Source organism: Balaenoptera ricei, chromosome 3 (genome assembly GCF_028023285.1).
Source record: "Balaenoptera ricei isolate mBalRic1 chromosome 3, mBalRic1.hap2, whole genome shotgun sequence".
Lineage (NCBI taxonomy): Eukaryota > Metazoa > Chordata > Mammalia > Artiodactyla > Balaenopteridae > Balaenoptera > Balaenoptera ricei.
The window spans coordinates 788,915-813,659 of NC_082641.1; the positions used below are offsets into that span (position 1 = coordinate 788,915).

The 24,745-nt window shown below is 55.6% G+C and overlaps 1 protein-coding gene across 2 annotated transcripts in view; it reads right to left on the bottom strand.

Annotated features, from left to right (window-relative positions):
• Window positions 1-11,860: 11,860 nt before the first annotated feature.
• The window catches only part of LPCAT1 (lysophosphatidylcholine acyltransferase 1), a 40,882-nt gene continuing 27,997 nt past the window's right edge, over window positions 11,861-24,745 (bottom strand). For both annotated transcript variants that reach the window (XM_059916065.1, XM_059916067.1), the window contains exons 7-14: window positions 23,921-23,955; window positions 22,924-22,978; window positions 21,106-21,188; window positions 18,636-18,761; window positions 17,885-18,038; window positions 17,473-17,571; window positions 15,139-15,280; window positions 11,861-13,981 (exon numbers count right to left, since the gene is read on the bottom strand). In XM_059916065.1, coding sequence (XP_059772048.1) covers window positions 13,797-13,981; window positions 15,139-15,280; window positions 17,473-17,571; window positions 17,885-18,038; window positions 18,636-18,761; window positions 21,106-21,188; window positions 22,924-22,978; window positions 23,921-23,955 — 879 coding nt within the window. In that variant the 3' untranslated portion in view covers window positions 11,861-13,796. The remainder of the gene's footprint in view (window positions 13,982-15,138; window positions 15,281-17,472; window positions 17,572-17,884; window positions 18,039-18,635; window positions 18,762-21,105; window positions 21,189-22,923; window positions 22,979-23,920; window positions 23,956-24,745) is intronic.

Here is a 24,745-nt window from a genome sequence, read left to right on the forward strand (position 1 = left end):
CTGGCACCTGGTACCGGGGAAGGAACCGGCAGGAGCTGCTCTTCCAGGCAGGACTGGGGTCCATGGCAGAACCCACGACTCAGGGTCCCGGCTTCCGCCGGCTATGCTAACAGAAACGCCACAGGCGGGGCAGCTTACGATCCTGGAAAGATTGGCTGGACGTCAAGTCCTCGCACGGCAGAAGCACCCAGAAGTGCTCTGGAGCCACCTTTATAAGAGCACTGGTGCCACTCATGCGGGCTCAGCCCCGGTGACCTGACCACCTCCCAGAGGCCCAACTCCTAGGACCATCGCACGGGGGTTGGGGCTTCAACATGAATTCTGGGGACGCAATTCGTTCCGTACACCCGGGGAGGGGACAGGGATCTCCGAAGGTGGCGATGTGCCACCTGGAATCTGTGACCAGTGGCCGTCACAGCAGGCGGGCTCTCCCCACAGCTGCTCCGCAATGTGAGTTTCAAGAAAGAGGAGTGGTCCTGGGTTTGGGCCTAATGGACAGGGTCACAGGAACACAGAGCAGAGCCAGTGAGCTCAGATGTGTATGTTAAAAGCACACATACTAGACGGAAACACCCGGGAAGCGGAGCAAACCCTGCCGGGGCCGGGGAGGTGGGAGCAGCTGTGACCCAAGCCCAACAGCACGGGGCAGCCGCCTCTGTGCACGACAGACACGGACAGGAGTGGCCTGTCACGGTGTCGGCGAACCTGCACCGAGGAGAAGAGTCCTGAGTGCGTCCGGGAGCGCTCCCCTCTCCCCGCCCCACCCGACCCTCTCTTCCAACAGTGACTCAGGATGAAGACCCCGGGCGCTCGGGAGCAGGATGACGTGGGAGCCGGGCCCGCAGCCCGGCCGCAGAAGACACAGCAGGCAGCTGCCCAGCTCCTGCGCACCTCCATCGTCCCCGGCAGGGTCCTCCCTGTCGGCACCTGTGCGGTTAGAGCTGACTAAACGGCCGGCCTTCGCATGCTTGGAACTTTGCCCAGAGTTTATTACTGGCGTGGCTGCGGTTGGCTCAGAGCCCTGGATGGACGAAGCATCTCAGAGTATCGTCCTGCCGACCCTCAGGGCAGTCGCTCACTGTCTGCTGTGGACCAGTTGCAGCCGCAGAGCCCGTGGGGGGGGGCCCAGGGGAGAGCCTGTGGCTCTGGCTGCCAGCTGCTGCCCCCAGAGCGGCTCTGCCCCACTGGTTGACACCCTCCAACCGAGGAAGTCGCTGCTGGACGTCGCCCTGTGTCCTGTCTCGAGCAGCCTGCTTCACCCTGACTTGGGAGGCAGCGTGGGTGCTCCCCCGCCAGGTGCCCCATCCACGGGAGGGCAAAGGCCATGCGCTGATGTCAAGGCCTTCGAGATTCCCGAGAGGCTGGAGCCGTGGTGGATAAACGCGGAATTCTATCCGGGCTTCCGAAAGCCGCCTGCAGGTGAGGGCGGGGTAGTGGAGCGGGGTGAGCACAGCAGTTCAACAGCGGGGGAGGTGCTTTTGCATCCCCAGATCCACGTCTGCCAGGAGGTGCCTGGCTGGAGGGACGCCACCCCACAGCTCTGTTCGGAAGAGCTGGAGAGCTCGGGCGTCACCACACTGGCGATGGGCTCGGTCCCCGGCTAGATTTTAAGAGTGATGATTGCCATAACTGATGGGGTGGCTTAAACAAGAGAATAGCATCCTCTCTCTGTTCTGGAGCCAGAAGTCTGAGATCAAGGCATCGGCGGGGCCGCCTCCTTTCGAGGACTGAGGGGGACCCTGTTCGAGGCCCCCCTCCAGCTTCTGGGGGTTTGCTGGCATCCTTGGCGTCGTTGGCTTGTAGAAGCATCGCCCCGTCTCTGCCTTCACGCTCACATGGCGTCCTCTGTGTCTGTGTCTGTGTCATGTTGGATCAGGGCCGGCCCTAATGCACCATTTTAGCTTGATTACCTCCACAAAGACCTCAGCTCCAATTAAGGCCACATTCTGAGGTCCTGAGGCTTAGAATTTCAACATCTGAATTTGGGGGCACAGTTCAACTCACAACAAAGAAGAACCTTAACAGGCCCGTTCTCGAGGGGAGCAGCTTAGAACATGTCAGAGCCTCCCAACACGTGGTCCCAGCAGCTCAGGCTAGTTTAATCTGGATGTGCAAAGTCTTGGAGGGGGAAGAGTGGGGTGCAGGAGAGCTGGCTTCAGGCGTCCTGCTGCTTTCAGGGAAGAAGGGACTCTCGGGGGCGGTGCCAACAGAGGGTGGGAGAGGATGCCCTGCCCAGGGCACTGGCAGGGCACGTGGGGCCCAGTTCCGGCCTCGCTCCCTCTGGCTTTGCTTTAGACGTAAGGGGACGAGCAGAACCATGGTGCTTGGACCCTCACTGGGCGCTGGGCTCGGAGCCCATGGGAGCACCTCTGCTACAGCTCCCTCGCCCTTTCTGACCCTGTGCTGCAGGCGTCAACACCCGACCAGGATGCCAGGGCTCCAGGTGGCCGCACAAGGCCTCACCCCAAGTTCACGGGTCACACGACGTTCATGAGGTGTCCCAGCCTCCGTTCTCCCCTCTGCTTGCTGACCACCCTCACACAGTGTGAGAAGGACCGAAATAACCATCGCTTCTGGCGGTGACCCTCAGGGCAGCACCGGGCTCTGTGCTCAGCAGCCTCCTGCCCTCAGAGGGTCCTGGCCACCCTGGAGCGGCTGCTCCTCACCGAGGGACAAAGGGCGGCGAGCAGACGGAAAGAAAAGCCGCCAGCAGCCTGGGAGCGCCCCCGGGCACGCCACGCTGCTGTGGCCATCTGTCCGGATAGATGCTTAGACCCTGCACCCCAAGCTCCCCACGTGCCGAGGCTGGAGCCCAGGACTGCGCTTCCCAAAGGGCTTCCGTCAGGCCGGCTCAGGGTCTGCGGTGGGAAGCCCGGCCAAGCCCGCAGGGGCAGCTGCAGAGACCGAGCAGGAGGCCAGTGGGCTGGCCCGCTTCCCAAGTTATTCATAGGGTTCATTTCGAGGGGAGCCCAGAGCAAGCGGCACTGGCGAGAGGGGGCTGTGGCCTAGCGCAGTTCCCAGGTCACCCGCGTAAACCTGGCCCGCACCCAGAGCAAGGATTCTGGGTCTCACCCTCAGAGACTCTGAGTCAGCAGGTCTGAGGTGGGACCTGGGGAGCTGCATTCCTAACAACTTCTCGGGGGATGCCACTGCTGCTGGTTCTGGGGCCACACTCTGAGAAACACTGACCTGGCCAGACCCATGGGGCGTGGAAGATTCTGGAAGATAGAGATGCAGCGTGGAGCCCCTGGCAGCCCCTGCAGGGACTCAGTGCAAACACTTGGAGTTTTGGAGAATAACCAAACAGTCTTCTGAAAATCATTATGCTCCGTTTGAATTAGAATACCGCTGAGCCGTAGCAGAAACTCATGGAAATTCAGTTAGCATATGAGCTGAGCTGCCCGTCATAAATTAACCAGCCAACCCGTAAAGTTTGGTACAGACAGCAATTTGCTATCATCAAGTGGAGGCAATATACACGCTTTCAGGCTCGGGCGGGTGCTGCAGACACAACTAAGCTGCAGGAACAGGTGCCCCCCTTGTGGCTTCGGTATCACCCCCTTAACCCGTAGCTGGGCTTCACGGGCGTTTCTTATGACCATCTGACTGCGGAAACATGGGTCCCACAGTGTACCGATCCCACCGGGGAGTGGAAGGCTGTAGCATTGCAGCCACGCTCGGAGGACACAGGGAACTCTTCCCGGTGGGCAGATACCTGAGCAGTGCACAGGGCTGTTCCTAGCCAAGAAGAGGACAGTCAGAGATATGGGTCTCAGTGATTCTTACACATTGGCTAGTGTTTGGTTGGGTGAAAAGAGAGTTCAAAGAAAATTGGGAAATTGATGACAAGACCTTTATCTGCAGATGACATAATCACCTGTGGAGACAATCTTAATGAATCTACAAAACAAAAGCTAGAATTAACAAGTGAATTTAGAAGGTCATAGGATGCACAAAAATCAGTTGTATTTCTATATACCAGCAGGAAACAACTATAAAATAAAATTTAAAATAATTTCATTTACAATAGTATCCAAAACAAAATGCTTAGGCATAAAATGTGTGCGTGCAAGACATGAATGTTGAAATCTAGACTACACTGCTGAAGAACTAAAAGGGCTGAAGGAAGTGGAGTGGTAAGACCATGTCCATGATCTAAAGGCTCAGTATCATTAAGGTGTTAATTTCTTCCCAAACTGACTATAGGTTCGACTCAGTTCCAACCAAAATTCTAACTGGCTCTTTTGAACAGCTCAACCCATTGGTTCTAAAATGCATATGGACCCAGAGTAGCCAAAACAATGCCGAAAAAGAACGAGATTGGAGGACAAAGGAAACTTTGTTTGTAATCCCACCATCTGCGCAAAACTTAACTGTATTTTCTGTCATTATTTTGCCATTTGTGTCCTCGCTCTACAGACAGCTTTATTGGGGTTTAATCGACATACCATAAACTGCGCAGGTCTCCAGTGCACAATTTGGGAGGCCGTTTATGTGGCCACGGGACACGAGCACCATGAGGATAATGTTCATCACAGACAATCCTCACGCACCTGTGTATCCATCTTTATCCACCCCACCCAGGCAACCGCTCGTCCGACAGCTATAGATTCCTTTTTTCTTCCTAGGATTTTATATAAATGGAACCTACAGTAAGGACTGTTTTTTGGTCTCTTCCTCCCACTCAGCATATTTGAGCTGAATCTATGGTGTTACACGAATCAGTGAATTCCTTTTCATTGCTGAGTAGTATTCCATCGTATAGATAGAGCGTAATCTATTCATCCATTCACCTATTGATGGACGTTTGACTCTTACAAATAAAACCCCTGTGAACACTTGTGCACAAGTCTCTGTGTGGACATGTGCTTTCATGTCTCTTGAGTTAAGTGCTTAGTTGTGGAATGGCTGGGTCATTTGGTTGATGTGTGTTTAACTGTTTTTAAAAACTGTCAAGTTGTTTTGCAAAGTGGTGATACTGTTTGACATTTCCATGAACAGTGCAAGAGTTTCCGTTGCTCCACGTCCTTGTCAACACTTAGAATGGCCGGTCTTTTAAATTTTAGCCATTCTAATAAGTGCGCAGTAGTATCACATTACTGTTTAAATTGGCATTTCTCTAATGACTGAAGTGTTTTAGCAGTTCTTCATGTGTGTGGTTGCCATCAGTATCACTTCTTGTCAAGTGGATTTCAAATCTTTTGCACATTTGGGTTGTTTGTTTGTTATATTATATTGTTATATTATTATTGAGTTTTGAGAGTTCTTTACATATTCTGGATACAAGTCCTTTATCAGGTGCTTTGTCAATATCTTTCCCAATCTTGGATTGCATTTTCATTCTCTTAATAGAGTCTTTCGAAGAACAGAAGTTATTAATTTTGATGAAGCCCAACTTATCAAATTTTTAAATGAATCCTGCTTTTAGTGCCATATCTGAGAAATTTTTACTTAACCCAAGATCACAAAAATTTTCTCCTAAGTTTTCCTCTAAGAGTTTTAAAATTTTAGGTTCTACCCTTATGTATAAGATCCATTTTAAATTACCATGGTGTAAGGTATAGATCAGTTTCGTACCCTTGTCCTATGGGTCATTGGGAGAGAAGTGTTGAAACCTTGAGGCACAGCCATGTGGACTGGTTTTATAGTCCTTGTGGTTCTGCCGTCTTTGCATGGTTCACGTGGAAGCTCTCTTGTCAGGCGCACATCTTAGGGTTGCCATGTCCCCCTGGGAGCTGAATCCTTACTGTGAAATGACTTTTCTTACACCCGCTGACCACTTGGGCTCTGAGATCAACGTTCACCTTACCTTCTTTTGATGGAGTTGGCACTGTCCTTTTCCTTTTGGCCCATTGGTGCCTGGGTAAAGTGTGCTTCTTGCAGGCATCTTGTGGTTGGTTCTTGCTTTTACATCCAATCTGACGATTTCTGCTGATTGATGGGGGTGTTTGACCATTTACATTTAATGTAGTGCTGATACAGTTGGGTTAAATCTACCATCTGCTACACTGTGCCCTCTGTCCCCCTTTACCACCGCCCTTCCTGTCCTTCAGACTGAGTAGTTTTCAAGTCCCATATTCTACTTCCCCTGTTGGACTCTTAGCCGTATCTCTTTGCTGTGTCATTTTGGTGTCACCTTCAAGTGGCATCACACTGCTGTACATGTCATTAGGACGGACCTGGGGCCACTTCTAGTCACCCCTCCCGGCCTCTGTGCCATTGTCACCTATGTGTTATGAACCCCAGAATGCATCATCAGTTTTACTTTAGATACTGAATCATCCTTTACAGAGATTTAAATGACGAGAAACAAGTGTTTCTATTTACCCACATGATTACAGCTTCTGAGCCTCCTCAGGCCTCTGTGTGGATCCAGATTTCAGAATGAAATCACTTTCCTTCTGCTGTAAGGACTTACTTTCACACACTGTGTAGTGAGGTCTGCCAGCCAGTGACAATTGTTTTTAGCTTTTGTGTCTAAAAACATTTTTATTTCTCTGTTGTGAAAGACATTTTTGCCGAGTGAAGAATTCTGGGTTGACCGTGTTCTTTTTCTTTGCGTATTTTATGGACGTTGCTTCCCTGGCTTCTGTTGTTCTGATGAGGAATGTGCTCTGTGCACATGGTTGTTGCTCTGTGTCCTTTTCCTCTGGTGGCTGACCTCCTCTTTATCATCTATTTTAAGCATTCGATTACGATGCTCCTGGTGTGTTTCCTCCATGGCGCTTGTGCTTGGAATTCATTGAGCTCCTTGGACCCAGGGGTTTATAGTCTGTACTGAATTTGGGAAAGTATTTCTTCAAATATTTTTGTTTGCCCTTGGGACTCCAGTGGTATCTATATCAGGCGACTTGAAGTCTCACACTCACTGGTGCTCGGTTCAATTTTTGTCTTTTTTCTCTATTTTGTTTTGACTAGTTCGTACTGCTACTCTTCAAGTTCACTTGCCGTCTCCTCTGTGATGTCAAAGCCACCCTTAATCCCAACCAGGGTATCTTGCGTCACAAACATCGTAGTTCTTATCTGTAGAATTTAGATTTGTGTCTTTTAAAAGACACCTGTCATGTCTTAACTACACATGGTTAGTCTTGCTTCCAGCTAGCTTTTGAACACGGAATCCAGTGATTTTGCATGATGATTGTCAATGCCTTCATCTTCTAATTCCGTCACCTGAGTCACTTCTGGGTCTGTTTTCATTGATTATAGATCATCTTTCCTGCCTTTTTGCATCTAGGTGACCTCTGATGGGATGCAAGTCATTGTGAACTTGACCCTTTGGATGCTGGGTAGTTGTATATTCCTCTGAATATTCTCGAACTTTGGGCTGCAGGTAAGCTACTTACAAAGAGTTTGGTCATTCTTTCAGGTCTTGCTTTTAAGCTTTGTGTGGCAAGACCAGAGTCGAGTTTTGCCGAGGGGGTTACGATTTCTTCACGACTCAGGCAAAACCCATCTGAGTTTCCACCTGAGCACCCCTTCCAGGATGGCAGCCTCTTCCCCTCCATCTTGACTAGAAGCAAAATTAGTCAAATTGGACTCATTAACGTTTATTAAGTTTAAAAGAACTAATCAGAGCCCGAGCAGCTCTTGACAGTCCTGTGGTAGACCCCTGCCAGACTCTCGTGTGGTTGGAAGGGCCATGGAGGTCGGTTCTGCCCTTGGAGTATGGGCGGCTTCCTTTGGATGAGAGAACATACACTGTACGATTTAAATATTTTGAGATTTACTCTCGAGCCAAGCATAGAGTCTATTTTGTCAACTGCTTCGTGTGCATTTTTAATGGCAATTAAGTCAATTTGGTAAACGGGGTTTTTCAAATTTTCTCCAAAATTGTGTTTCTTTCCCTGGTGGTTCTATAGACTACTGAGAGAATTGTGTGAAAATCTCCAACTATGTTTGCTGATTTATTTATTTCCTCTTTTCATTCTGTCTATGTTTGCTTAGTATATTTCAAGGTATGTCACTGGGGATGTACACCTTTAGGATGTCTGTGTCCTCGGGTGAACTGAACCCTGTATGGCTCTGCAATGTTTGTCTTTGGCACCGTAATCCTCCTCGTCTTAAAGGTCACTTAGTGTGATATTATTAATCCTGCTACATCAGCCGTCTTGTGGTTATGTTTGCACGTTACATATATTTCCATTTTTCGTTTTTTTTAAACTTTCAATATGTGTTTAAACAGCATATAGTTAGGGTTTTTTGTTTGATTTTTAATTTGGTCTAGCAATTGTCATTTAGGAGTTTTTAGTCTATATTTAATGTAATTACTAGTACGGTTGCATTTAAGTTTACCACTTGCTGTTTGTTTTCTATTTGTATTATCTGCTCTTTGTTCTTTATTTTTTTCTTCTTACTTTCCTGCTTAGTTTGGGTGAAATTATTATTTTAAACTCTCCCATTTTATTTCTACTATAGGCTTATTAACTAATAATACCTGTATGTTTTTGTTTTCTCTGAAGTCTTGCAATACGTTTTTAAGTTTTCACAGTCTCTCTTTAAATAACACTAATTCTTTCTGCAGAGCCAGGTTTCCACATGCATGTCACTCTTCCCTTTGTTCCATGAGAATATTTTCTTTTTCTCTGGCTGCTTTTAACATTACCTCTTTACCAGTGGCTTCCAGAATTTTTTGTAAAGTGCCTTGCTGTATTTTTGTTATATTTCTTCTGCTTGTGGCGAGTTGAGCTTCTTGGATATCTGAGCTGTTAGATTTGGGAAAACTCTGGCCGTTACTCTGTCCAATAGTCTTTTCTGTCCTAACCTCCCCTTCCCTGGGCCTCCCGTCACCTGTGATAGGACCCTTGGTGTTGCTTTCGGTCGGCTTTCTTCCCAGTCTGTGCTCCATTGGGCCCACACGTTGCTACACGACGGGCTCATGGTGTTTTCTCTGTAGTGTGTATCTCGGGTGCCCCTGCCCAGTGGGGATGCGGGTGGTGGCTACGGGCCTCTCTTCCCAGCAGACCCAGTGAGTACAGCACGGCAGGGGACGGAGGGGCTGGGCGAAGCGCGGATCCCCACGCGGAGCTGAGCGACCAGGAGCAGCCCCGGCCGGTGTGGCCGGGCCGGACCCCGCCTCGTCAGACACGGGCCCAGGACTCAGCTCCCAGCGCGGCCCCTTCTCTGGGCGTCAGCTTGCTCGCACCGGAGCCCCGTCCTCGAGGGGAAGCGCTCGCCCTCACCCTGACACACTTGTGCCGGGGGTGGACTTCCTTCCCGCCCCTGCGGCTCTGGCAGCAGGTCTGCGGCCTTCACTGGCGGCCGACTCCCCGCCGCCCACCTCGTGTTACGTCAGGAAGGGGTTTATCTTACCGCAAGGGAAGCCTGGCGTCTCTGAGCAAGCCCCCACCAGAAGCCGCCGGCCTGACGGGGGGAGAAACGACTCCTGACGCTTCAGTGACCGGGGTCCGTCCTGATGGGGTGCCCCCGGGCACGCAGGGTGTGCTTCGAGCTGGTCGCGGCACAACTCACGTCCGCGACACCGGGGGCCGTGGGAATGCTCTTCTCACCCTCGCGCCCGGTGACCGCGCGGTGTGGCCTGCGTGGTTCTGCGCCTGCGGGATGCCCTAGCCTGTGGCACTCGGGCGCCACGTGCTGCGCTCCGACCGGGGAGGTGTGAGCAGGGCTCCGGATTTATCTCCGCGCAGAAGCCTCGGGCTCTTCCCTTCCCTGTGCGTCCGCCTGGCGGGAGCCGGGAGAGAGGCTGCGCTGGCAGACGGGGATGTGCGGGGGACAGGCGGGCGGAGCCGCCCCGGGACGGGTGAGCGAGGGGTAACCTGTCGCCGCCCTGAATCTTGGCCCGAGAGCCAGCCACATGCTTCTGTTCTCTTCTCCGCAGCTCGGGGCTTGCCCGCTTCTCCGTTCCGCTGGACGAGACACTCCTACTCGGGGCACCGTGGAGCTTCCGCGCTGAAAGTTCAGAGGGTCACCAGCTGTGGGGCTCCTCCTGCCAGCGACGAGACAGGACCGGGGGTGTCACGGGCGCTAACGCCGGCAGGGGAAGGGGCCCGGGGCTCCTCCTGCCAGCGACGAGACAGGACCGGGGGTGTCACGGGCGCTAACGCCGGCAGGGGAAGGGGCCCGGGGCTCCTCTGGCTGCTTCTCGGCACTTTCAGGACAGATCCTGTGAGTAGCAGAGGCAGGACCACAGGCTCCGGATACTTTGGAGTGAAAATTTGAGTCGTCTCACTGGGCAAAGACCCAACCGTCCAAGGTGCGGTGGGGGCCACAGGATGGGGGATGGGGGATGGGAGGACAGGGGAGGGGGGATGGGGGATGGGGAGGGAGGGAGGGAGGAGGACGGGGGATGGGGGACGGGGGAGGGAGGACGGGACAGGGGACAGGGGTGGGGGAGGGGGAGGGGGGATGGGGGACGGAGGAGGGAGGACAGGGGACGGGGGACGGGGGAGGGGGATGGCGGAGGGAGGAAGGAAGTCGTAAATATTGGCCTCAGCCACACAACCGGCCCCGGAAGTGAGGACAGCAGCGCCCTTGCAGCTGCCTTCCTGCCTGGCATGTGTGTGTGCGTGTGCGTGTGCGTGTGCGTGTGTGCCCTCAGTTTACAAAGGGAACGGCAGTGGTGAGGAGCGGGCACTTTGGGAGCTAGGGAAGACCTAGTTTTCCGTGTGGCAGAGCATCGAGGGGTGTCTGCCAGCACCAGAAGAATGAACATCACCAGGGTGGACGCGCGGGTTCCCGGGATCTTACTTTCTGGGAGGACGTGGAGCCTCTGTGTTTGTAGAAGTGACCATGACATCCCGTGCGTCACTCCCTCGCAGGAAGGAGTGAGGCTGGGTGCTGCGTGGCTGGAGGGATGGGCTGTCGGGCCACTGGCCACCTGCTGCTCTCGGCGGCATCCCCGCGTGCGGAGCTCTGCCCCAGGAGGGGGCCGGGGGCTGCCACTGTCCTACTGGCTGGAAGGCTTCCGGTTGGATCAGCAAATGGGGGCAGGGGGCTGGGCAGAGGTGAACCTTCTGCTTCTGTAGGAGTCGCCACCAGGAACACCTTGAGCGCCCACCGCTCCTTAACACCCGTCCCCTCTGGGGCGCTGGGAACCCCCAGAAGCCGCGGCAGGTCCCAGGGCAGTGTGACCTCCCCTCCCGCCCCCCCCCCCCACCAGCTCCCAGAGGCTGCTTGTCCCCTTCCTTCGACTGGGAAGCTGTGTCCAGCTTTGAATGTGAAATGTCCAGACCCTGGCTTGCTTTGGCCCTTTTCTTTACTTAAAGACTTGAGCAAATTTTAACCAATTTCAAAGGCAACACCCATTTGTTATGTTAGGAAGGGCCAATGCCTACCCCTGTTGGTGCATGAATGTCATTCTGGTGCATTTCCTCCGCCACCGCCCCGATGGGGTCAGACCACGGGCTCCCTCTCCAGCTTCCCTGACTTATGACACGAACACGATGCTGTGTCACTCCATCCGGAAGCCGCTGGCTACACAACCTCAATTTTCTCCTATATAGTTTTTGGGACTGCAGTACATCAGCTCTTTCTTTCACTTCTATTTCTAAATCCTTCACTGATTTAATAGGACGAATTCAAGATTCCTGTCTCTCTCTGCTTGACAAAGCGTACGTAGAAGGTGCGTGTTTCGCAGAGAAATTATAGAAACCAACTCAGCAGGTCGGCAAACAGCCTACGAGGCTGAGTTCTGTGAGACGTCAGCCGCTGTCTGCGTGCCAGCGAAACCTCCGACCCTCCCTTTGCCATCCAGAAAGCTTTTTCTACAGAAGTTCAATTACGATGCTTCCCCAATGTCCTGGAAAAGCACTAAGAAATCCCAGCGGGACTGGTTCTCCCGTCACACCCTGCGTCACGTCTGCTGTTGTCTTTCTGATGAACAAAACCGCACATAACAAATACGTCCTCAAGTACGTAAGACTTTGCGTTTTATTCGTTCCATTGAAAACCCCGAGTGTGTCTGGAGGCACCCGTCCCACCCCCCTCGCGCCGGGCAGGGCCTGTGCAGGCGGCGGGCGCCTCTGTGGCTCCTGGGCCCACACAAGGGGACTCAGTCCCGAGCTCTGTACATTCACAGTTCTGGATGCTCGCGACCCTAAGTCGCTGCAAAAGAGAAAACAAGATCAGGAGGAACAAACATCCATTCAGTGTCTGTTTATCAGAGACTTTTTCCTGAAAACGCACAGTGGCATTTCATTCAAAAACCCTTCATCCACAGACGTGGGGCCCAGGCCCTTCCTCAGAACATCTCAGCTTGTTCACCTCCTTCATTGCCAGGTGTGGGTTTTTCTCTTTTAAAAATGAAACTCCACGCATCCCACGATCATGAAATCAGTCCTGTTTGCTACCAAGGCCGTGCGGGAAGCTCTGTGCCTGACGGGCGAGCGCCCTGGAATGATGTCAGTCACCCCGCACCCTGCGCGGGGCAGGAGGGGCTTCGGAATGAACGGAAGTTAAGGGTGTTTCCTTTTCTGACGTCTAACTGTAGACACGCGCATCTCCAAGCCTCAGGAAGTTAGTAAACATTTTCCCTGTACTTCTGGCTCTGGTGGTCACTTCCTATGGAGATGCCCCCAAGAGAAAATCCAATCATCTTAGAAACTCAAAAACAATTTCCCAAACAGACCCAGAGGCTTTGCTTCAGGGAACAAACTCAGTGTGTGGTTGTCATTGTGCTTTGAGGACAGGTTTCTAGTCATGTCACAAGGAGATGGATCAAGGTGGTTTCATGAGAGTGAAGGCAGCACCTGGAACCCCACCCCGAGCCCGGTGGCGCTGTCCCCCGCCGACGCCCCCAGACACAGAGAGGGACTGGAGCCCCCCAGGCCTCCCGGGCGCCCCAAATGCCTGTCGCCGCTTTTCCCCACCCCCTCCTTCCCCGAGGCTCATCCGGCTCCAGATGCCCGGAGAACCCTGGTGCGAAGGGGGGGACAGTCAGCGCGGGCGGGGCCTTCCAGAGCGTCACCGTCCCCTGGGGCCCCCGGCCCGGGAGACAGGAACTCCCCCCCTATTTCCACTCGGCCCACCTCATCTCCCCAACATTCAATGCTCTGATCGGAGCTGACACTTTGGTGAAGTAGATCACGTCACATGGAAACACAAACCCCAGGCTGGTATAAAAAGAGGGGGTTTGTAAAGGACCGAGGAGGCAAAAAAGTGGTTCCGGGCCGGGTGCCCCAATGGAGAGGAGCTCCCTGGTCGAGAGAGGCCGGAGGGAGAGTTAGCTCAAAGCCCCAGACAGCCTCGGGGTCTGTCAGGAAAAGGGCCTATAAATAAACATCCCCTGACCCTCAAAGGAAGATGAAGTAGAAAAGCAATTCTCTTTTCGTAAAAAAAATGCTGAGTGTTTCCCGAAGTATCTAAATGAAGTTTATAAAATACTCATGAGCTCCTGCAAATATAGAAACGTTGAAAAATCAGATGGCGGTTCTGCCCACCGATTCCACCGAGGTCGGCAGAGACTTTGTGCCGGAATCGAAACGCGGGTGACACGTCCCGCTTTCAGGTGCGTGTGGCAGCCGCCGGCCTGCGCGGCCTGGAACGGACCAGCAGGGACGGTGGGAGAGGATGGAAACAAAACGGGAGGCTCGAGGTGAAAAGAGAGCAACGCCCGGGCCGGCCCCCGAGTGCCGCCTGGAAGGGAGCCCCGGAAGCCGCCCCCACGAGCCCACCACGCCGGTCAGGGCGCACGCGGCCACGGCCTCGGGCCCGCGCTGCTCTAGGACTCGGGCCCGAGGGCGGGAAAGGGACAGCACGTGTGGGAGCGTGGAGCCCGCATGCTGTCACGGCGAACGGGGCGGCGGCTGGGGAGCGGCCTCGTCTCTCCAGAACCTTACGTCCTAGTCCAGCTTCTTACGAAAAGCCTCCGTCCCAGAGGCCGAGTCTTCGGGGCTGAAGTCGGCGCAGAAGCCGTTGGGGGTGGGAGCCGGGGGCGTCTGTGCGCAGCTCTGGGAGTGCGTCTGCTTGGGGTACAGGTACTCCTCCGCGAAGTCGGGGTACGCTTCGGCAAACCTCTCGAAGTCGGCTGGAAAGACAAAGGCACCTCGGTTACCGGCCTGCGGGGGCACAGGTCTAGAGTCCGGGGTCTCTCCCTGGCGCCCCACTCACACCCTGGGGCGTCGCGGCATCTGCGTGGACCCCCGGGAGGCCGCGCGGCACCGCACCTCCGTTTTCTCTGCGCCCCAGTCCCCGTGAAGACCAGGGCGGCTCTCACGTCCTCTCGGCGGCTCCTGCTTTCGGTGCTCAGCATCCGGCAGCAGCCTGGTGCCCCCGAGGCAGCAGCCTCGACGGACACATCTAGGCCGTGGGGACACCAGGCGCGCAGAGCCACCCCGAGCCATCGTGGGGCCTGCGCGGCTGTGTGTCTCTCCCGGTGGCCCCGGGTCCCGGCGCCGGGGTGGGGAGCACCCTCGGGCCGGCGCTGGGGCACCCTGGGGGCTCGGTGATGCTGAGAGGCCCAGGCCCAGGGCACCGCAAGCCCCAGCGGCTGCAGGGAGACGCCCTGCTCCCGCTGGGAGCGGAGCCGCCTCCACGGGAGTCCGTGGTCGGTCAGGGCTCAGCAGTAGCACCCGCTCACCGGGAGGCACGGCCCCCTTTCGCGCAGACACGCGCGCACACCCAGACCAGCGCGCCGCGGCGCCTGCCTGACATTTGGATGCGATTTAAAAACCCATCCAAACACAACGCGCACAATGACCTTTCCTGAGCAAACGTCTCCTCTTCCTTTAGGGAGATTACAGGCCCAGCCTCAGATGCGCACGCGGGCCGGCGCGCTGCGCGGCCGCCTTCTGGGGCCCCTGCTGCTCCCACCGCCCCGGCCTCGGTCCCCAGGCGGGTTCCGGTCCCAGCTCCCGAGGAGCTCGGCTGTCCCGCTTTGTGTGGCGACAGGTGACGCAGCCAAAACCCCGGGAGAGGAGACGCCCCAGGAGTTGGTCCTGACGGGCCGGGCACGGAGTCCCTCCCTGCACCGGGGACCCTGATCTCAGCCCGGCCGCAGCCCTGGGGATGGCGCCTACTTTACAGCTGGGCTGGGAACGTGCTTCTGTTAATGGCCTGCAGAAGCGAGACAGGAAGCTCCCACCACAGCCCTGCCAGGTTTCAGGAGAGCCTGGCGAGAGTGCAGGGGGCAGCGCCTCCCCCACCTCGCACTAGGGGCGTCCTCCCCAGCTCCCAGCCACCCACCGAACGTGATCCTGCCCTTCTCCTCTCGGTCGATCGCCCGGAAGAGGTCGGTCACGGTCAGCTCGGCCACTCCCACGGCGGTCTTGAGGATGCTGGACAGGGCGTGCTCGTCTATGCTGCCATCCTCCTGCGACCCGTACATCTGCAAGGCAGGGGCAGGCGTCACCCCGTGGCCCCGCCAGCCCCGACTGTCCAGGGCAGCTGCTTCTCCTCCTTGGCGTTCCCAGCTCTCCGGCCGGCCCAGATACCACAGGCTCAGAATGGCGGGAACTCAGCTGCACGACCAAGCCCTCGGGAGCACTGAGTACCTCGGGCAGGGTGGCATCCGAGAGCCTTCAGTTCCCTGCTCTTGTGTTTTAAATCCACCAGGAAAGGGTGGTATATACACTGCAACGTGAGGACCTGGCGTTCAGCCTTTGGCTGCGAGGTGCCCACTTCACGGATGCCCACCTGAATGGACACACTGCGGCTGCGAGTCGCGGTGACCGGTGAAACCGCCAGGAAAGGAGCCAGGCCGCCCCGCCGCCCGTGAGGTCCCCCTTCCAGAAGGCCCTGGGTGACCCACGTAACTGACCACCTCAGTGACCCTGCTTCTCCTCTCCCGTGCCCTAATTCCCACTCTTACGCTTTAAATTCGCCAAGAAGAGTGAACCCCCAAAACCCTAGGCCCCTACCCTCAACCCCGACAAAGGCAGAGCCCCAGATCCACACTCTCTCCCCGTGACCTGTGACCTCGCTGCACCCAGGGCGCGCCGTGTGCCCTCCAGGACCTGTGAGTAATAGACCTGTCTTTTCAAAGTTCCCTGATGGTTGTCGCCGAGGGCATACTGCAGTCACACTGAGAACCACAGGGGCCGGTCCAGCCACAACCTTGGCTACCGACGGGCTGAGACCAGCACACGACCACATTCCATCCTGCGCCGTAAGCTCCTGGCGTCCTCCTCCTCCTGCCCCAGTTTTGGAGGAGTGGCCCCTGCCTCCCCCCAGCCTGACCAGGGGCTGCAGGAGAGCTGGAGGCCGTCACCCCCGCGCTGTCTGTGGGCTCTCCTCCCCACGCTGGGGGCCCCCTGACCAACCTGCTCCCCAACCCCCCAGACTTTTTGGAGCGTTCACTCTGCCCTCCTGCCTAGAGGTGGGCTTCCTGCGGCGGGATGTCCACATGAGCAGGACACACCGGCACCACCATGGGGATGCCCGGGCACGGGGCTGTCTGCCTTCCCAGGGGGCCCGTGAGGGGTGGTCACTGCAGGGGAGGTCGTCGTGGAGAAGTGCTGGGACCCACAAGGTGGCACAAGCGGTGCCATCCTCCCCGCAGCCCTTGCACCTGCCCTCAGGTGGGGGCCTTGTGAGCGCTGCTAGAAGGTGGTCATGCTCATGCTCAGCTGTTTCACTGAGAAACAAGCTGGCCACCTCCCTGCCAGCCACTGTCGTGGTAGCAGAGTCCACGGGAGACGTCAGAGAAGCTGTTGCAGGGCCACCAGATGGGGCGTGGCCAAGGCAGCACCGGCACAGGGGCGATGAGCCCAAGGGCAACCCTGGGAGGTGCCCGCCAAGGCCGGAGGAGGGGACAGGCTTTCTGAGACAGGGTGCTACCAAGGACCACTGCCGCCACCTGATTAACCCCCTTGGCCTGACCCGCAGAAGTCGCCCTGCACTGAGGGGGACTCTCCCAGTGTGCCATGGAGAGGGTCTGCTGGGGTCAGAAGGGAGAGAAGGGGTTCTCCCGGCAGTGAGTGACAGCGGCTTCCTGAGCTATACGTCATGTTTTCGTGAGTCTGGCTAATGTGAGTTGCACCTGTGAGACACAGACAGAATGTCTCAAGGTGGCAAAGCGTGCCCAGCTTCATCCTAGGGGACTGACCAGGTGAGGCCATGCTTGAGGACAGCCAGGTGGATCTGCGGGTGGGCCGGGACCCCATCATGGGCCTTCCCCAGTCTCCCAGACTCACTGCACCCATGGTGAACGGCCTGGCTCTGGGCTATGCCGGGGCAGGCGGCTCCTTAGTCCCGAAGCCCTGCTTTCCTCTGGTCAACAGGCTGATGGGGAGGCCGTGTTGGGAGATAGGAGCCATTGGTCCTGCTCAGGCATCCAGGACTCAGGAAGACCCTTCTCCACACTCTTCCTATGAGTGAGGACTCTGATTCCAGGGAGAAATCAAGTAGAGGAGGTTTGCGGGCCTTTTTACAAACGACGGCTAGTACAGGCTTATGTGAGAAGAGCAGGCAAACGGTAAGTTTACCAAAGTCAGAAGGGACTAAAAAGTATCACAGGTCTCACGTGACCCAGGTCTCACTGACCCCACAGCTTAAAAGTCACGTAAACGCCACGCTTACCTTGAACGCCAGCTGGATGGTGTCCAGGGTCTGGGACGGCCGGCAGACGACAGACAAGGCGACCACGTACTCTCGCATGTCCATCTCCCCGCCGCCTCTCTGGGAAGAGACGCTTTCAGGAGACAGCCCTGCCCCCTCCTGAGCATGGGTGTGACGTCACAGGCCTTTTGGCAACCCGCTTAAAAAAACCCCAAACTACAGGCATGTTTATCAGCAAACGTTGATTTAAAGCCAAATTTCTATGTGCATTTGACAGCATCTTTTGGGGAGAAAATACCCCAAAAGACTGGGTGGCTGGGAGGATGGGCAACAAGGGCTGGTCTCCCCTTCTCTGCTTCCAAAATTGTCTGAAGAACATTTCTATCACAAGGGAAACAGCTGCCCCCAACCCCCCCCCCCCCCAAGGCCTTACCTCATCAAACAGGGCAAACAGGTCCTCCAGCGCCTCGGACTCAGGGACCTCCAGCTGCGCCGCAAACTTGGGCAGAGTCAAGCTCCCGCCCCGCTTCATCCTGGCACTTTCTGCATATCTGTCCAGATCGCGTTCGAGTTTTTCTGGTTTTAGCCTAAACAAAAAATGGGGGGAACATTTTTTTTCAATAAAATTACAAAATGCTGAAAATGGCAGATTTACTGTTATGTATTAAGACCCAACAAAACATTAAAGCGATTCATAGACCAGGCAGCAGTCAGTCCTCGAGAAAAGAGGCTCTTCCAGGAGCTTGAAGGCACGAGTGTGCCCTGTGTGAGCATCCGCACAAGCACTGACACCCCTGTGGGTGTAGGGGCCCCCCCTTGGGCAGGTCCTCAGGGGATGGCGGACGGCGGGCAGGGGGGCATCCATAAAGAGACAGCCAGGGCCGACCATTCAGGGTTTAAGACACTTACTTCTGTGTGGAATGAAGCTGGTATTTGAAAAAAAGAGAAAAAAAAAACAAACCCAAACCTCAGGAAAAGCACCATTAATTAACTCGATTGCCCGCCACCCGTGACCTCCAGCTCAGTCACCAAGTGTCCAGGCGGAGACCCTGCGGCGTCCTGGTGGGTGTCCGGGCTGGCACAGAGCCTCTCCCCTCTGTGAACCATCTCACTGCGGTGTCACAGGCGCCCACCGGAGCACTGCCTCCAACTAGGCGCTCAAGAGAAAGGACCAGGGAACTCACCCCAGGCCCCTCACCAGCCTGGCAAACTCTAGAAGGCAGGTGTCCGCGGGGAGACGAAGCTGGCCTTCCGCCAGGGCCAGCTGGCAGTCCTCAAACGTGTAGTCAGTTACGGAGACGCCCAGGGCCCTGCGAGAGAGGAGGGCACCGCCATCAGCCGCCCCCTCCGGCCCCTCGGGGCAGCAGAGCCAGTGCTCTGGATGCTGAGGTGGGCGGAAGGGTGATGCTTAAAGGCCACGTTCAGGGAGTGCCCTGGTGGCCTAGTGGTTAGGATTTGGCGCTTTCACTGCAGCGGCCCGGGTTCCATCCCTGGTCGGGGAACAACCCTACATGCCTCGAGGTGCGGCCAAAATAGAAACAAACAAACAAATAAATAAACAAAATAAAGACCATATTCAGTACTAAACATAAAGGCCGAATAGCTGACCCCAAACCTCAATTACTTGGAACCCGGGGCTGCCCCAGCTTCGGGGTTAGCCTGGCATCACTGTGGTTTCCGCCCACTAGGGAACTAGCGCGCATCTAGCGCCTTCAAGAGGACGACGCTGCCCGCAGCAGTGGTCAGTTCAGCTCAAGCCATCTTTGCGGGCAGCAGGGGCCGCTGCTCTCTGTGCTGGCACCGCCCTGAAGTCAGAGGGACAGTCAGAACCCAGTCATTCCACAGAGCGGCGTCAGATTTCAAGAAAAACAGCCTCCTCCTGACTATTACGGAAAACGCATTCACGGTAGGAAATCTACCACATATAGAAAACTGCCCCCCAACCCCGCCTCCGTAACTGAAAGGGCGTTTACTCATTTCGATGGGACAGTCGGCCCTCCAGATCCGCGGTTCCACATCCAAGGACACAGAGGGCAGCTGCACTAGACTGTCTCACATAAGCGACTCGAGCATCCTTGGATTTTGGTCTCCGAGGGTCCTGGAACCAGTCCCTGGCGGGTACTGGGGCACAGCTATAGTTCCTTGTTGCCATGGCAATGCTGTGTGCAGTCAGGTAATAAGGAAACAGCGACTTTGAAGGCTTCTTTCCGAGGCTGCTAAATTCCCCTTAAGAGCACTTAGGCCTGGTCGCGTGGGGACAGACGCCAGAACTGCCCCAGGAGCTCCCGGGCTATCCACAGGAAGGGGGACGAGGCTGGCTCAGGGGCCGCCTGCAAAGCTTGTCGGGACCCCGGCCCTTCCCAGGTGCAGCCCCGGTGTGACTAAAGACCAGGGAGGTGACTGACGGCCCACCTCCGTGGTTCTGGCTGTGAGGCAAGGGGAGACTCGATGGGTTTCTGCCCTTTTCCACTGAACATGACACGTCTCTGTTAACACAGATCATATGACGTGATAAAAGTTTCTTTAGGATACATATTTAAAATATTTAATAGTTAATTTGTCTGAACATGAATTAAAAAAAAAAAAATTACACCTAGCCTGTCAGGCCTGCGACTCTGTGGATATTATTTTCTTATCTAGAGGTTGATCAAGGGTGTCACTCACTGCCCTGACTTCCCAAAAGTTGGGAGTCGAGCATCTCCCGCATCCCGGCAGCTCTGTGTCCGCATGTGGGATTCGGAGAAGGGGGGCCTGAGGGGAGCGGGCGCGTTTTGCTGGACTCCGCTCCCAGCGCCTAGCACTCTGAGGGCGCCTGGGCAGACTGAATGCCTGGCTGAGGTTAAACGCATGATTCTGCTCAGTGTGTCTCACAGAATGCACTAAAGCGGGGACGACGCATCCGCAGTGAGGAGATGGACTTTCCCTTAGCACCTAAGTCGCACCAGGGCAGCTGTGTGCGCCTCCCCACAGGTGACACCGTCCGAGCACCCCTCCAAGGCACTGCCGCGGCCGAACTCAGAGGCAGCCCCTGCCCGGGAGAGGCTGGGACTGAGAGGAGGGGTGAGGCACCTGGGGCCTGGGCTGAGGCTGCCAGGGCCTGAAACAAGCGGGGACTGCAGGGAAATAGGAGGTGAGAATATTCCTAGCTACACACACACACTGTTGTACGAGCAGCGCAAGATTAAGCGCAGAAATACCACACTTAGCTCGGCGGGACGCTGTCAGAACCTTAGTAACGCGGTCTGGGTAGATGGCAAGTGTCGAGGACGCGCCGACCCAGGCCAGTGCTCTCGCCCGCGGCCCCGCTGCCTGTCTCCAAGGGACGCGCACGGACGCAGCCCCCCTGGGGACGGCTGGCTAATGGGGACGTTTGCAATGTGCAGAATTAAGTGGCAATGAACCATCTTCCAAATGTTGAACAAGCAGAAATGTCCTCCAACAGAATCAGGAGACAAAGCACGCAGCCAAGCACAGTCTGGCCGATGCTCAGCCTAGGCTGGTTCCAGCCGTCTCCCCGGTGCCGCTGACTGGTTTTACAGCAAGGCCACGACACTGGCAGACGGGGACACTGAGTAACGAACGCTCAGGGAGGCCAAGGGCACCGGGGCTTCCCGCAGACCCCGCCACCCCGCCGCGGAAGGGGCGCTCACTCACTCTGCCATCACGTGCCGCACGTTGCTGGCGTACAGAGTGGGGTCCTTCTTCTCCTCCTCTGAGGGGGTGTACACGGGAAGGAACTGCGCACACAGAGACGCCGGTTACCTGCGTGAGCACAGGACACTGCCCTCGCCCCACCACCACCACGATGATGACCTCCTCCCGGGCAAATCAAGACCTGTCCCTCCACTGCGATCGTCTTTGGAGTCGTCACTGCTGCCCATGCACGCACGCGCGTGCACAGACACACACGTGTGTCAACTCACAACCCACCTCTCCTCACCGGGAGCACCACTCCGCCACGGAAGCCAGCGAGTCGCGCTTATGACTTCACACAGGGGCTTAGTCTTTAGAACCAAAAGAATCGCACGTGTGCTTCCACTTCTAAAGTCTCAGTTTTGTGTTGTGGGGAACACGACAAATTATTTCCACGTGAAAGACTATTATTAGCTTTTTGACAACTACTGCATTTGGAGAATATAATAAACTGTGCCAGGAACGTGTGTCTCTGCGTGTTTTAAATAAGTACGTCTCACACCCCCCTGTGCCAACCCCCCACTGTAGAAAAGGAAAAAGACCATCACTGAGCCCTTTTCTTCAGTATGGATATTCAAGAATACAGGAACATCCCCAAATCCTATCAATTCTCATCATATAATTCTAGTCTTTCACTTACTGCTACCTTTTTAAAAACTTTGTAAGTTGCCAACAGTTCCTCATATTAGCACTGGCATCTTGTAGGAGTGACACAAAGAAAGAGTTTAGAGTGATTTCACAAAGCCACACAGTTTCTTTCCGACTCTTAAAAAATTAGAAACCAGTCTGAAATAGAGCACCTTCCTTGGAGCCTCACCCCGCTGCTGCCTCCCGGCCACCAGCGAACGAGCCACATAAAATATCCTGGGTTGCAGGCCAGCCACCCTTGGACTCGGGCCATGGCCCTTTCAGCCCAGTCCTTTATAATTAAGTGGCTTATGTTCTACTGAAGTGAAAAACCTGGCTGAAAGCCGGGCTCATTTGTAAATTCAGTATTACTCTGCAGTATTTATCAGAAGGTAGCAAATGAAATGCTTTAAGTTGTGTTAAGACTCAGCTCTCATTTTCAGGTGTAGGAGTAGCAAGTTAATTCCCCTTTTAAGAAAATAAACTCTATTCCTCATCCACTCAATTAAATTTACAGGCTGCATGAATGTGACCATATTTAGTTGAGTAGAGAGGACAGGTATTGTGACTTTGGAAATGGGCTGAATACTGGGAGGCAGTCTACCTGGTCTGACCAAGTGTTACACAGGATAACAGTATGATAAGTTCAGCAGTACGATATCAGCAGTGTTAGTACTGGGTAAAAATATAAGCCAAAAGAATCGTTAATTGCAGGTATGCCAACTGTATATGCCCTTAAGCTATGCTAACCATAATAAAAGAAGGATGGGCTTAGCTTCCTGTTGATTTTTAAAATCCTATCTGAATGGATAAAAAGTCATGCAAGAGACACAAAGTTGATGCAACACCCCTGGGAAGCACCTTTAAGGAGCCATGAGAAATGGAAAAAGTTCAAAGCAAGACAGATGACATATAACTTTGTATCTGTACAGATACCAACATGACATTGTATAATAGATCTACAGAGACCCCTATATATCATTGTATCCATATAACATTATATGTATAGAGACATCAAAATAACATTGTGTAACACTGTATCTATAGAGACCACAATATAACATTATAACAATACAGACAATATAACATTGTATAACATCGCATCTGTATAAACTCCCATACAACATTGTGTAACACTGTATCTATACAAACCTCAATTTCCACTTGATTGTGAAACTGACACAACGTGAGCCACAGGATTTTCAACCTTAAAAATGAACGGATTTACAGCACTGGTTAAAAGATTCTCAATTCCTTTTAGTTAAACTACTTCCGGTTCTGGAGCAAAGTCTCCAGACCCCGCTCCCCTGCAGAGGGCACCACCGAGCAGGCAATTCTCCTTCAGGAGGAGATGCTGAGCCTTCCTCAGCCTAAATCTGAACCTTAAACACACCACCCAGTGACAAGGCTACTTTGATTAACAGAAGTCTCCACTGAGCTTATTAAACACATGCACACCCGCCTGGCTGTGCCCTGGAAGCCGCTGTGCCCTGTCTGTCCTCCCGCTCAGGAAGTCTCGTCTACCTGACCCCGCCCCCTCCTGGCTGTCCCAGGCCCTACATCATGCCATCCCCATGCCCGGCCTCAGCTCTCCGTCCTGCCAGCCCCAAGCCCAGGCCACCGGGACCCCGAAGGATCCCCTTCCCAGACATTGCCCGGCTTCTGCCCACTCCGCCCTCCAGCCTCAGCAATGCCACCCCCGCCACTCGGACGCGCCAGGGCCCTCGGAGGGCTCTGCGTGGCCTCACCACCCAGCCCTCCGCCTCCGAAAGCCAGCCCACGCGCCGGCGCCTGGACCCCCGTACGCCCCCAGCAGCCGCGCGGGAGGAGGCCGCATGCTCCCCTCTCCTCTCCGGGGCCGACCATGTGCAGCTGATCGCCGAGCTGACAGACACAGGCAGGAAGAGAGGTTCTCGGTTACCTTCCCGCCAGGGCCTAGGGCACTTAACTTCAGTCCTGGAATCCAGGAGCGTGAAGAAGGCCAGCCTCGTGCAGCTAGCCTCCCTGGGCCGAACCGAACTGCTGTCCAGCAGCAGTGGCCCTGCGCTCCGTTTCTGCCTTTGCTAAAGTCAGCAGCACGGCGGGCACTGGAGCGGGCCTGCTTTCCCGGGAGGACAGGACAAACAAGACAGGGCGGGGTCTGACTTACGCTCCGGGGCCTTGCCACGTCCAGGTGATGGTGTCCTGGAGGCAGAAAAGGAGCGATGAGTCAGGAAGGAAGCCCTGTGTGTGCCGCGCCCCTCCTCCCCGCCCATGGGCATGCCGGCCTCGCCCCGGCCCTCGCCCTGGCCACCTGGGACCCCAGAGGCGCTGTCTTCCCTACCACCCACGTCCCCTCTGGGGCAGGGGAGAAGGGGGAGCCCACCACCGCAGGTCCCCCCAGACTCGCTCACCTCTCCTCCCACAGCCCCGGGGTCACCCATCCCAGCGTCCGCCCAAGACCCCGTCCTGCCCCCCTTCTGCCTCCTCCTTCTCCGGGCGCCCAGGGCAACTTCAGTCCACGCCCGGACCTGCTCTGTGCTCTGCAGGCCCTGCCCTGCCCATCACCACCACCTTGCCAGGTGATGCTGTTGGCAGCCTCGTTCCAGCTCCACACCCACCTGAGCCCCCAGGGTCCTCGCCTGGACTCTCGGTCAGAGACGCGCCCCCGACGGTCAGCCCCGGGCGGGGGCAGGGAGCGTGGAACAAAGCCACAGGGCCACATCTCCCCCACCCCGTGCCTGCCCAGGGTCCCACGGGGACATTTCAGACGCTCTCCATCCTCAGCCGCCTAGGTGAGGACCGTGGGTGACACACGTCCTGCTTCTACCCTGACACCGGTCACCCACCACGGCTTCCTTCTCTCGCAGGCCTGACACCCACCCGCACCCTCATGGCTCCTGGAAACCCACCTGCCACGGGGCGTCCCACACGCAGTCCCCAGCCCAGCCCCCTCCATGCGGGTCTGTGCTCAAACCTTAGGCAGCCAAAGAGC